Below are 12,949 nucleotides of genomic sequence, written 5' to 3'. Positions count from 1 at the left end.
TTGTGGTATTGGTTTCATTTTTTCCACTGCTTCCAAAGTAGGGCTGAGCAATTACTAAAAGCTAAGCAGAACTCAATAACAAAAACTATCTAATATTGTCTGAGTGATATGATGCTCATTTTGATCCATAAAAGTTGGAGCAGGCCATGGATTAATTTACAGTTGCTTTGAGAATATTAATTAAATAACTTTATTACTAATAATTACAAATTTTTATTAACTTTTTTACAAACTTTCACCAATAATGGTATAAGGGTTAAGTATATTTACTGCCATATGATGAGGCAAACACACATGTTGTGTTTCTGTGCTTTGTGGGCACATTACATTGGCATTATTTTCATAAAGTGTGTACAAACACGCTTTAGTCCACACTCTTCACAATTGGAAAAAAAAAATAAATCGCACACACATATATAAAGTATGGTCGATTTAGTTTCACCAGTAGAATCTGTTGTGTCTTGTGTGCAGTTCACACAATGTTCACAGGGGGCGTCTTCTCTTAGTCTCGTGCAGTCGTGCGTCAGAAGAAGACGAAGCGCGAGCTCCAATGACCTACTTAGCGTTAGCATCTTTTATTAGCAACGTCAAAATATCAGCACGATCTGAAGTTATCTGTTAATCTGTCTGTTTATGAATATTTAAGGATCAGTCGCACAGTTTCATCCCATAAAGTGCCTCTCGCTGAAGAACATCCTTAAATAGATGTTTTGTTTTTAGCTGTTTTGATTAGCTAGCAGCTAGCTGCTAACTGCGGAGCGACTGCGTATAAAATGAGTTGTCAGATGACAACGGTTTAAGCTGTCAATAATAGGCTCGTTTTTAAACTTTATTTTAGGTATTGCACTTTTTACCACAAAGATATATCTGATTATTTGGTCTAATTGTTGCTGATCCTTGGATGTTTGGTCTGGTGAGTACAAACTACACAGACTCCTTTGTTTATGTTTCAGGGGGATTGGCTGTTGACGCTTAACTCTTGACTGAATATAAAAGCAGAATATAAAAACAGTAAATACTGCGAGCATTTTAAGCCTTCCACAGTTTATTTGTATTTGCTACATGTTAGATTAAATGAAACATTATTTCATGAGATTGGTAGCATAAGAGATAATAAATAAATCTGCCTTTATCCTATAACTGGAAAACCTTAGTATTGTAAAGGCAAAATACAAGCACAGTTTCAATAGAAGAATGCAAAGAAACATGAAAATACTGAAAAATTGGTTAAATAAGCCTATTTGACAAAAAAAAAAAAAAAAAAAACAGCAGCAGGATGGGATACCAGTTGTATATAAATTATTCATGAATTTCACTTTTTAGATTAAATTTACTCACCAACAATAGACATTCTTCAATAATTATGGACATGAGTTTCTTTTCCATGTTTTGTTATTTATTTTCAGCTAAAGCAACACATTTTGTAATAGTTTCTGCTTTCAGAAGGTGACCCTGCCTCCTCATGTCTGCTGAGGCTTCAGCTGGTGGTCATACTGCTGTCTCTGCTCCGTGTGTGTGCTTGAGCACAGATGACTGCACAAACAGGGGTCTGCTGGGGAGTAAATATGTAAAGTTAAATGTTGGAGGCTCTTTGCATTACACCACAGTCCAGACTTTGAGCAAGGAGGACAGTCTGCTGAGGAGCATCTGTAATGGAGAAACTGATGCTACAATAGACGCTGAAGGTTTGTATCTTCTTTTATCACAATATTTACAGGATATTTAGCTTTTAAAATCCATAGCAAGACCCACAAATTTATCTTAAATTGAAGTAAAGATCACAAACTTTTCACTTTTATAAAAAGAAAATAATTAGTTGTTACATACTGGGTGAAATTATACAGCCATAATGATTTTCTATTTCTATTTTTACTCATGAGTCAAATCTGATACAATCTGGCATTCGCACATCAAATAAAACACGTTGCTTATAATGTCTTTATGTTGACCTTTTGTGATTTCAGGTTGGGTGGTTTTGGACAGATGTGGTCGACATTTCAGCATCGTATTGAACTTTCTCAGAGATGGGTCCGTTCCACTTCCAGATGACCACAGAGAACTGGAGGAGATCCTAAAGGATGCCCAGTACTACAGAGTTCAGGGGCTGATACAGCATTGCCTCAATACCATGCAGGTAAAGCATTGTTGTATATATGATAATATGATAATGAGAGACCAAATAAGAAAGTAATATATAAAAAAAGATGACACAAAGCAGATGTACGAACTCACACATTGCCTCACTACCTTGGCTCGTTTGGGAACAGATAATTGACTTATGTGGGTGTCCTATCTTCTGGGAAGATTATTATAAAGTTTTTTAAATTGGTGTTTGAAATTGACAGGCGGAAATGCGTTTTCGTCGCACAAAAGCAGTAGATTTCCTGATGTAAGAGAAAAAGTTGGGAGGGTCTAATTTTCCTCAAAGAATCGAAGTTATTTAATTTTAGGGCAGCCAGGTTTAATATAGTTTTAAATTAATCTGTAAAGTCCAACAAGGTGTTGTTGACCTCTTAATTACCTAATAATATGTATAATGATGATCTCATTTCTTTCAGAAACAAAAAGATGTGTTGGAAACTGTGTGCCGCATCCCAATGATCACATCTGTTAAGGAAGAACAGAGGATGATCGCCACCTGTAGGAAGGTTGGTAACTTTTAAAATGTAATTGAAATGTTTTTAGTATAAACTTTGGAGTGTATAGAATAAGGCAGTTATGTATTTTTAAATGTTTTATAGCCAGTTGTCAAGCTTCAGAACAACAGAGGAAATAATAAATACTCATACACCAGGTAATTTTCAGTCCTTTAAATAAGTTCATAAATTGTATATTGATAAAATACAAGTCTAATTCATATCTTTTTTTTATCAGTAATTCTGACGACAACCTGCTGAAGAACATAGAACTTTTTGACAAACTAGTGTTACGATTCAATGGCCGTGTGCTCTTCGTGAAAGATGTGCTCGGGGATGAGATTTGCTGTTGGTCTTTTTATGGCGAAGGGCGCAAAATCGCTGAAGTATGCTGCACTTCCATTGTCTATGCCACAGAGAAGAAGCAAACCAAGGTATCATAAGATCCAATATCACCATTAATCAATTGATTTAGGGCTAATGTATGTAAATTAAATCGAAATTGTAATTTATGTTGCCGCAATTCAGTCACAAAGGTTGTAATTTAGGGCTGAAAATTATGGTGAAACTATTGAAAAGTATTTTTTCAGACAACCATTGTGATTGCGATTTCACTTTTTAAACACCTTGAGAAAAATGACTGATATATACTAACTAATGCTAGAATCACGTGTATTTTAGAACATGTTTATAGATATCTAAACATAAAGGTTAGCAGTTTTTATGCAGAATAAGGAAATTATGATGACTTCAAAAACTGCAGCATTTGCAATTTGCTTATTGTGTCCTTCAAATTGAGATTTCATTTGAATTGTCATTAATCTTGTGCCCCTACTGTTATTATGTAGTTTATAGAATCTCTGTAAAGAATTTTTTTTTTTTTAATCTTCTTGTCCTTGTAGTTAAGACAAACACGTTCTGAAATACAGGGTGTCCATAAAGTCTCACAGTTTTAAAATTTAATTACAAAGACAATTGATAAGATTAATTAGAATTGTTCTGTTGTACTCTGTGGTTATAAAAGTTTTTAATCACATTGCATTTTTTGTGAGTTCCTCAATCAAACATTTTCAAACCAGTGGATTAGAAGGGATGGACCAATTCCGTGGCCACCACATTCACCAAATATCACACCTTCTATTTCTTTCTATGGGGCTGTGTTAAAGATGTCGTCTATCGAACAAAGATACGGGACATTACTGAACAAAAGCAAAAGATAACAGATGAGATTGCAACCATTGATGAGGCTCTGCTGCAGCGAACATGGCAAGAAATTGAGTACCTTGATGTGTTTTGTGTGACTAATAGAGGTGTAGACCTGATTAAATGAGGGGAAAAAACACTTTGGAAACCACTGTGTACAATAGAAGTCTGATTAAGTTATCTTATCAATTGCCTTTGTAATATATATTTTTTATAATTGTAAAGAGACTTTATGGACCCCCTATGCATGTTATTCGTGTATTAGTTTAACAGTTCATATTTCAGTCTTCTCTCAAATTTTAATGCTGAGTTGTTTACAGTTTACTCAACAGATTCCTACTTTTTAAACATGTTATTCAAATCTAATCACAAAAGTTGTCAGAAAAATTGCAATTACTTTTTCTTCCCAAACTGACCAGCTTTATCCAACAATATTATAATTTTAGGTTGAGTTCCCAGAGGCTCGAATCTTTGAAGAAACCCTAAACATCCTGATCTATGAGAATAGCCGGAGTTCGGGCGGGGTACATCTTTTGGATTCGAGAGGGCCGTCGCTGGGAGCTGGACACTCGGAGGAGGAGGGGGCTTCTGGGGGAGATAGGAGGGTCCGGCGCATTCACGTAAGAAGGCACATCATGCATGATGAGAGGGCACACGGTCAGCAAACGGTGTACAAGGACTAGTGGAAAAACGCCAGACTGAATGTACCAATGATGACTGCTTGGTGAATGAGAGAGAGGCTGCTAATCAGAGCAATAGCGTAGTTTTTTTGAATTTCATCGGTGATTTTAACTCTGTGAAATGGGAGGAAGGTTTTGGTTGTACTTAAAAATGCATGTTTACAGGAATCAAGGCCTGTCATGGTAACTCAGTTTGAAATGCGATATAAATATTACATTACATTAAATGATCATTTTGAAGACAATTTATGCTACTGGTACAACAACCATTAAAGGTGCACTATGTAACTTGTCCCTGTGGAGATGGATAAGTTTAATGCCATACTGTGGGAAAATCCAGGCTAGAGAGACAAGCAGTTGGTGGACTCCAAGTTATAATCTCAGTAAATCGCACCAAAAACCTTTTCAGAACTTTAATTTTATTTGGAGACGATGCACAAAAATATATATGTAATAAATAAGCAATAAATAAATGGTACGGCTGGTGTCTATAATGAGACCCACATCAAATTTTATGGTATTACATAAAATAAAATCCTTACTAAATGATGGTACTCACAATAAATATAAAAAAGTAATATGGTTCATCTCATTTACTGAACTATTAATAAAATAATTACTGTGGCCGGCCGATGATACAAGTACAGTACTCAAATAGGAAAGTATAATCGTAATATCTTTTGTAACATAAACTGTCTCAAATATAGTTTTTCAAAGGACACTGAGGAGGTTTGGTCCACTGACATTTCAACCCGTTTTATAATGTGTTCATAACATAGAATTGAAGCCTTCTAATTTGCTTTCATTTTAAACACTGGAAATGTGGTTGTTGTTTAACAGCTTTTCAGGATGTTTATACTTAATTAATTTATATCTCTAATTTATTGTTTGATATTTAACTTTTGTACAATATGCAAAATGTGTGTTAACATGTGAAAAATGCACTTAATTTTGTTATTGTAAATGTTTAATTTTTATTTTCCTGTTGTTGTTTTTCCTGGTTTTATCCTGAGCCATAACTTTTTCAACAATGTCTTCTTACACAGATCTTATCCGAGGTTATTACTCAAATTAGATTGACTGTGATATTAAAATAAACTTATTTTATTTCATAATTTTCAAGATCTTAATTGATTACATATAACAGTTTTGGAGCAATATGTTTGGCATCATTTTCAGAAAGTCACCTTAAAACATTGCACTAATTGAACTTCCGTCCAATTTGTGGTTGTCAAAAGTTGATTAATAAATGATTTGACAAAAACTATTTCATGCCTTTTTTTTTTTTTTTTTTTTTACTTTTTTCTCATAAACCAATTGGTATTGAATTTTGTTGTAGAATTTTTTCAGAATAAATAATTTAAATTTTACTTTACGTGTTGTGGGCGTGTCCCGCTGTCGTCACTACGTCACTTCCTACGCGCGACGTACCCCGGCAGACACGCGCCAAATAAACACGCCATAAAAATGAAAATGACGTTGACCGAGGAAGAGTCCCAAAACATTCGTAAATTTGTGTGTTCCCAGCTCCGTGGTGAGCCAGATCTCAGGTAAGATTTTAAATAAATGCGTTTAGGTCAAATCGACAGCCCTGAAAAATATTAATATAACAACAGAAATTATTTTACACAGGCTAAAATAATTACTGTCCTTACATAACGTTGACTCCTCTAAACTTCGTAACTTTTTTCTGCTTTGTAATGTTGCTTACTTCTCAGTTTTAACATGTTTGATGTATGCTGCAGTACTTTGACTGTAGGAGTCTTGAAGCAGCGGTATTTAGCCCATGTCTCCTCTGATTCTTTGAGCTCTGAGGCTAAATATTTGATGAAGGAGGTGGTGAAGGAGGAGCTGGCCAAAATGATGGTATGTGAATTTGGAAGTAGTCCAACTAATAACTCTAATTACTCTAAAATGAAAATAATCTTGACAGTCAAAATGAATATGTGTAAATTCTGGTATTTCCAAATTCCTATCAATAAATAATGTAAATATATAAAATCTTTGCATAGAGAAGTACAAGTAACACAAAACACTCCCACCTGACGAACATAGGCCTATAGATTTTACTATTCTGTAGTCTGTGTACTTGTAATTTTAATATTTCACAGAGTAATGAGCAGAGGTGGGCAGTTCTCGGTTATATTTACATTAAATAAAATCGTACTCCAATGAGCAGATTTTACACATCATCCTCTTACTCCTATTTGAGTAATATATTTGACAGTTTAGAAATACTCTTACTTGTGTAAATGTTTTGGTTACTTTTTCTACTGTAAGTAAGTCTACAAGTGACAAAAGCTCTATTTTGCACATTCATTTTCTGTCCTTCCAGTGACATAACTCCATATCTTAAAACACATATTATTTCTGTTACTGTTACTTGAGTAGTATTTTTTTTACTACTTTACTCAATTAATATTATTTTACAGGTACTGTACTTTAACTTCAGTATAATTTTGGACTACTCTACACAAGAGTATTGCTTAAGGATAGGATTTATCGTGAATTACCTCCCATCTCTGTGCCTTTAGTATTGTCACTGATGGGTTTCTTTAAATCTGATTTAATTTTCCTGATAGGACAATGATAACAGCCCGGAGAAGACTGAGACGAAGCCCTCTTCTAAAAGGAAAAGGGAACATGCAAGTGAGGAGAGTTCAAGTGAAGCAGACGATACATCCAGGGCGAAGAAATCACGTAAACAGTCGGGATCCTCATCTGGTATATTTTACTGTTATAAGTAATAATGATTAATGGAACCATTTGTAAGATTTTGATTATAAAGTCCATAAACATGACCTAACTGTGTCCCCAGTTACAAGGTAGATAAAGTTAGATCAATAATAGCTTCTGCTAATAACAATTGTAAATTTGATTTATTTTTAATTACAAAAAACATTGGACATTATGGCCTAGTTGTTTGTTATAATTTGGATAATCGTCTTAAGAACAAAAACACCCATCAGAAAGCAGGATGCGCCTCAGATGAGTCTCTCATTTGGGTCGCCAGTTTCAATGCTGAAATCCAGTTGGTTTAAACTTAAAAACACTCTCTGATCTGAATCCTCACTACCTAACCCCCAGCACCTGCAGCCAGTCTTTAATCGGTGCTAGTCCAGGTGCAGCTCTTCAGCTCAGTGAGTGAATTCTGGAGGTTCTGAGCTTTCACATGAAGCATGGCCTGCCCATATACTGAGAATGAGAAAAACTTTCTGCACCCGAGACACTCCCACCAGCACCTCTGGTAGAACCCCACGGTGTTCTACCAGAGACATAGTCCCTCCAGAGTGTCCTGGGTCTTCCCAGGGACTCTTCCCTGTGGGACATGCCCGGAACACCTCCCCAAGGAGGCGTTCAGGAGGCATCTGCAACAGATGCCCGAGTCACCTCAGCTCGCTCCTCTCGATGCAGTAGCTCTACTCCACGCTCCTCCCGTGTGACTGACCTCCTCATTCTATCTCTAAACGTCCAGCCCCCCTGCAGAGGAAACTAATTTCGACTGCTTGTATCTACAATCTTGTTCTTACGGTCATTACCCGGTGCTCATGACCATAGGCAAAATTATTTATTTTTAAAGAGTGCCAAATAAAATCCTTTCAGTCGTATGCACAGCTACACTGAACCTGAATTTGAACATTGTCAGAGTTGAGGTTCTGGTATCTCGAGCTCCATTGTGATTGTAATAGCTTTTTAAAAATGTAAGACTGCAGGCTACATACTGTTCCTTTAAATACATTATCTATAAAATATAAATCTATGTTTGTATGTTTGTTTTTAGAAGCAGATGTTAACAGCAGTGCAGCTAGTGATCATTCTGAAGATGAAATGGATGCTAACAGAAAAAAAACTTCTGTAAAACAAAACAAAAAAAAGACTGTGAGCAGTGAGGATTCCGATGGTGAAGAGCCAACTGAATCCCCAAAGAAAGATACAAGTACAGAGTCAAACAGCAACAAGGAAAAAGTGTTGAAAAATTCAAGAAAGAAACCAGACAGAAAGAAGAAAGGATCAGGTAAACAACAGCAAGTCAGCAGTGATAAATCTGATGAGGAAGAACAAAATGGTCGCCAAAATAAGAAATCAGATAAAGCAAAGGAAAAATCTAAAGCTGAGGAAAAAAGTGTATCCAGTGATGAAAGCGATGATCAAATAGAAGCAGAAACTGCGAAGGAAAAGAGATTAAAGAATGAAAGGAGTGACAACTTTCCAAAAGAGGAAAATGACTCCTCTGATTCAAAAAGTGAAACGAAAAAAACTCAAATTAAAAAGGTCAGTAAAGAACAAGATAAAGTGAGTAGTGATACTTCTGATGATGAGCAGGAAAAACAAAACAAAAAAGCAAAACCACAAAACGAAAGTGAAGATGGCTCCTACTCGGATCATTCAGTTAAAAAGGCTAAAAATGACACGTCTTCAGATGAAAGTAGTAAAGGTATGTATGAGCTATTGTTAGTAAAAACTATTCAAAAAATTGTGTATTGATTTTGGGTTGTGTTATAAGACAATGGATCCATGAAGAAAGTTGAGGAGCCGGACTCTGATTCCTCTTCACTCCCTTCTTTGGAAGATGAAACGGACAATAAAAAAGAAAAGAAGGAAAAGGCTGAATTTGCCATGAAAAAGGGGGAGAAGAAGGGAGAGAAAAAGGAGAAAAAAGCACGTGAAAAGGTAAGAAATAAAAATATATATATATATTTTATTTGGCTGTGATTTCACCCTATGTATTTAAGCAAAATTTGTCTTGCCCCAGAGCATGTATATTGTATAAGCAGCTCGGAGGTCAAAATATTGGTGCGTGTTGCCTGCGTGTAATTATAAAGCGTGTTCTTCTCTGTGTGTTAGCATGTTAGTTGTGCTTCACCATGATGACAGAACTCGGCATTGATATCTAAAACTTGTCAAAAGCACTTATAAACTCATTGCGGTGAATAATTAGGATGCTTGGAATGCATAAAAAAAAGTGAGGAATAACTTTGGACCAATGTCCATTTATAATGAATTAGATAGTAAAAATCAGGTACATCACTTTATAATATTACCAATGCTCCTTTATTATATTTTCAGGAGGAGGCCAAATCTGTTGTTAGGCTCAAACGCTACATCGGTCTTTGTGGGGTCAGAAGGAATTATAAGAAAATGCTAGAAAACTGCCGCTCTATTCGATCCATAGTGGAGAGATTAAACAAAGAGCTTGAAGATCTTGGAGTCAAAGGTCAGCATGAACACAAAAATAGAACAATAATTGTTTAAATTGAATAAATTTGAGTACATGAAACGGTTATGTTTGTAGGCAGGCCTACTATAGAAAAGTGCAAAAAGGTCCGAAAGAAAAGGGAGAGGGCCCAGGAACTGTCCGAGCTTGATACCAGCAACATAATAACATCACAAGGTAATTTACTACTACTTTTGTGTCTATATTGTAAATACACCTTAGGCTTTTGAAATAACAGTATTTTCTGGCCCAGGTCGACCCAAACGGCACGCTGCTTTATCCTGGCATGAACAGAAAGAGCCACCATCGTCTACTTTTCAGCGCACACTGGACTCTGGGTCTGACAGCGACCAGCAACAGTCGCACAAAAGCAGGAGAAAAACAGACTGGAAAAACCTCCAAGGAATTATTAGTGACAATGAGGAGAGTGACTAAAAGAAATACACAGTGAAATGTATTGTCATGTTAGTAACCTTTTATATGTATGTTTACTGTGTTGCCATGTTTGTTTTTTATACAATTTTGTCATTAAAATAAACAGTTTCTCATAATTTATTGATTTTTTTTAAATTATTTTTTATTTTATACCTTTTGTATTATTTGAAATTTAACAATATTGATTCCTCCGCCCATCTCCCTGCTTCGGCATTAAATATTATTTGCCTGTAGAGTGTGATGTTTTCTGAAACTTCTGAAACCTCTGAAACCCAGTAGTTGACAAGCCGGAACTATTGTCCGCTACGACTGCACGGAATCATTTACAGACGGACCGGTCCGACTAGGAGACGTCCTCCAAAACACTGCAGGTCTGTTTTTCATTTTAATTTTAGAATCATATATTATTAAGCTTTTATTTGTAGCTATAAATTAGAATGTTTTTTTTTTCTAAACGATGTGTCGCTGAGGGTGTGTATGTATATTTACGGAAAAAAAAATAAATAAAAAGGCTTATGACCTATGTGCATTCGTAATAACCACTGGTAATAAACGTGTATTTACGTTTTTAATGTGTTAATTTTGCGTGTTTATTATTCCATTATCCTTTGCTGTCTATCTTTATTGTGTTACACGTTAATAGCCTACTTTTATCTACAGAAATGGATGATGATTGTTCCACAACAGAGGCCTTTGATGAGCTGAAAAGCAGATCACTTGGAGTTTCAGATGTGGCTCAGATTGCAGCTGGCACAGGTCTGGCTGTCTACGCCATGTGGGTGGGAATCCTACAGCCTGGCTTCCGAAGAGTTCCTTTAAAATTACAAGTATGATCTTTAAAAGCTAACAATCATTAATATGCCTCTTGCAAATGTTTTTTTTTTGTTTGTTTGTTTGTTTGTTTTTTGAAAATCCAGGCTCCAAACGGTTCTGTTTAGCTGTGGGTATGATTGAAAGTTGTTGGGTTTTTTTGTTGTTTTTTTAATTTCACACTTTAATTTTATGATGATTATCGCTTTGAATTACTTTGTATAGAACAATTTGTACACAACCAAACTTGCCTTGCCTTAAAGGTGCACTATGCTATGTAACTTTTTCTGAAGGGGTATCCACCACCTGCATTTATTCAATTTTAACTGTTTTTGTCTTTGGAAAACAAGCATTCTTACTGTAAGTGGTTTCACCGCTCCATAGATCTGGCCTGTAACCTGGCCTGCTTACTTTCATGTAGATGGATAAGTTCAAAACTATGGCAAATGCAATAACATCTTCATGGAGACAAGCAGGCATCATAACCTCTACAACAAAAGTCACACTGTAACTTTAATGATATGTTTTAGGTTCCCTATATACCAGCCAGCAAATCTCAAGTACGAAATGTAATGACGCTACTGAAAGGTCGAAAAGGAGGCATAGTGGATTTAGGATCTGGAGATGGACGCATTGTAAGTTTGGAGAAGCTTTACTATTGTTATAAAGTTTTTTGCTTTATATTTGACACGTTTGTCTGTATTTTGAAGGTGCTGGAAGCCCATCGTCGTGGTTTCACACCTGCTGTTGGCTACGAGCTCAATCCCTGGCTTATTTATTTGTCCCGCTTCAACGCTTGGAGAATAGGTCATCACAGAAAAGTTTCATATAGAAGAGAAGATCTTTGGAAGGTAACTGTAGTACTGTGTCCCAATTTTTGATTATCACATGTGTATAAGTTCATTGTTCTTCTTATTTTGCTTCATGCAGGTGGATCTTTCAGAATGCAAAAATATTACAGTGTTTTTGGCTCCTAGTGTGGTGGGTACATTTCAGTGTTGCCTCAAATTTCATGTTACAATAAAGGTATATTGTATTTATCCTATCCTGTTTCTTGTTTTCCAGCTTTCGTTGCTGCAAAAGAAGCTGCTGGCCGAGCTTCCCAACGATGCATTGGTCATAGCTGGTCGTTTTCCATTTCCAGACTGGACTCCCTACAGAATAGAGGGGCTTGGTGTGGACAGAGCGTGGGCTTATAGTATAGAAGCCCAAAGGAATGTTAACAAGGCAGCAGATATTGTTTCCTAAAGAAGAGGAGTCAACATGAACAATATTTATGGCCAAAATATGCTACTTCAGTCCTCAGGCGGACATTGTCCCTTAAGTGATAGACATCCTGACACCTGCTGCTGTATCACTCGACTAGATTTTATGTGTTTATTTTTTTGGAGTGCCTGTTTTATTTTAAAACCTCGATGGGGTGTTCACGGTCCCTCTGAACTGAAGCAATTTTTCATCAGAATTTTACTAATCGCAGAAAGTTTGGTGCAATTGCAACTGATTGTGCAAGTATTTTTAAGGTGTAAATTGTACTGGTTTGTTTTGCTAGATTTTGTAATGAAAAAGATTTTAAATGTTATATGTAATATGTTTATTTATACATACTAAAATTGCGTAACTTTTTGCATTTGTGCGTGTTTTTTTTTTTTTTTCAATAACAAGTACTTTAAAGGTGCACTCGGTAACTTTCTGTTGTTGAGGGTTCCCAACCTTCCCAACCTGCTTGTCTCCATGGAGATAGTAAAGCTTTACCTGGGATGTCCCACTGTATAGCATTAAGGCCAGTGTACAGGTCACATTGTTTTGTTTTGTTTTCTGAAAAACTGAAACTTAAATCTGGTACATAAGCCTAAACAGAAAACTAATTACTACTGCAAATTATGTGCTAGGCCTACAAATAAGCCCCTAGTTGTGTTTTGCTTTTTCCGTCTCATTACATTCCCTGGTTTCCCATTCAGGGAAACCTCATC

The 12,949-nt window shown here is 35.9% G+C and overlaps 3 protein-coding genes across 3 annotated transcripts; all 3 read left to right on the top strand.

Moving 5' to 3' along the window:
* The first annotated feature begins 483 nt into the window (after positions 1-483).
* kctd13 (potassium channel tetramerization domain containing 13) lies at positions 484-5,778 on the top strand. The gene is made up of 7 exons (XM_033970494.2): positions 484-913; positions 1,444-1,685; positions 1,965-2,134; positions 2,559-2,648; positions 2,742-2,794; positions 2,875-3,070; positions 4,286-5,778. Exons 2-7 carry the CDS (start codon positions 1,463-1,465, stop codon positions 4,520-4,522), a joined length of 969 nt encoding a protein of 322 aa, XP_033826385.1. The 5' UTR covers positions 484-913; positions 1,444-1,462; the 3' UTR covers positions 4,523-5,778.
* A 136-nt stretch (positions 5,779-5,914) lies between these two features.
* Positions 5,915-10,260, top strand: hirip3 (HIRA interacting protein 3). The gene is made up of 8 exons (XM_033970480.2): positions 5,915-6,069; positions 6,265-6,385; positions 7,102-7,243; positions 8,301-8,954; positions 9,024-9,190; positions 9,587-9,734; positions 9,813-9,911; positions 9,988-10,260. Exons 1-8 carry the CDS (start codon positions 5,987-5,989, stop codon positions 10,167-10,169), a joined length of 1,596 nt encoding a protein of 531 aa, XP_033826371.1. The 5' UTR covers positions 5,915-5,986; the 3' UTR covers positions 10,170-10,260.
* A 235-nt stretch (positions 10,261-10,495) lies between these two features.
* On the top strand, positions 10,496-12,480 carry antkmt (adenine nucleotide translocase lysine methyltransferase). Its single transcript, XM_033970501.2, has 6 exons — positions 10,496-10,540; positions 10,830-10,996; positions 11,510-11,614; positions 11,690-11,830; positions 11,910-11,960; positions 12,045-12,480. Exons 2-6 carry the CDS (start codon positions 10,832-10,834, stop codon positions 12,225-12,227), a joined length of 645 nt encoding a protein of 214 aa, XP_033826392.1. The 5' UTR covers positions 10,496-10,540; positions 10,830-10,831; the 3' UTR covers positions 12,228-12,480.
* Positions 12,481-12,949: the final 469 nt, after the last annotated feature.

Source organism: Periophthalmus magnuspinnatus, chromosome 8 (genome assembly GCF_009829125.3).
Source record: "Periophthalmus magnuspinnatus isolate fPerMag1 chromosome 8, fPerMag1.2.pri, whole genome shotgun sequence".
Lineage (NCBI taxonomy): Eukaryota > Metazoa > Chordata > Actinopteri > Gobiiformes > Gobiidae > Periophthalmus > Periophthalmus magnuspinnatus.
Note: the sequence above shows the minus strand (reverse complement) of the source record. Positions and strands in the feature narration are given on the sequence as shown.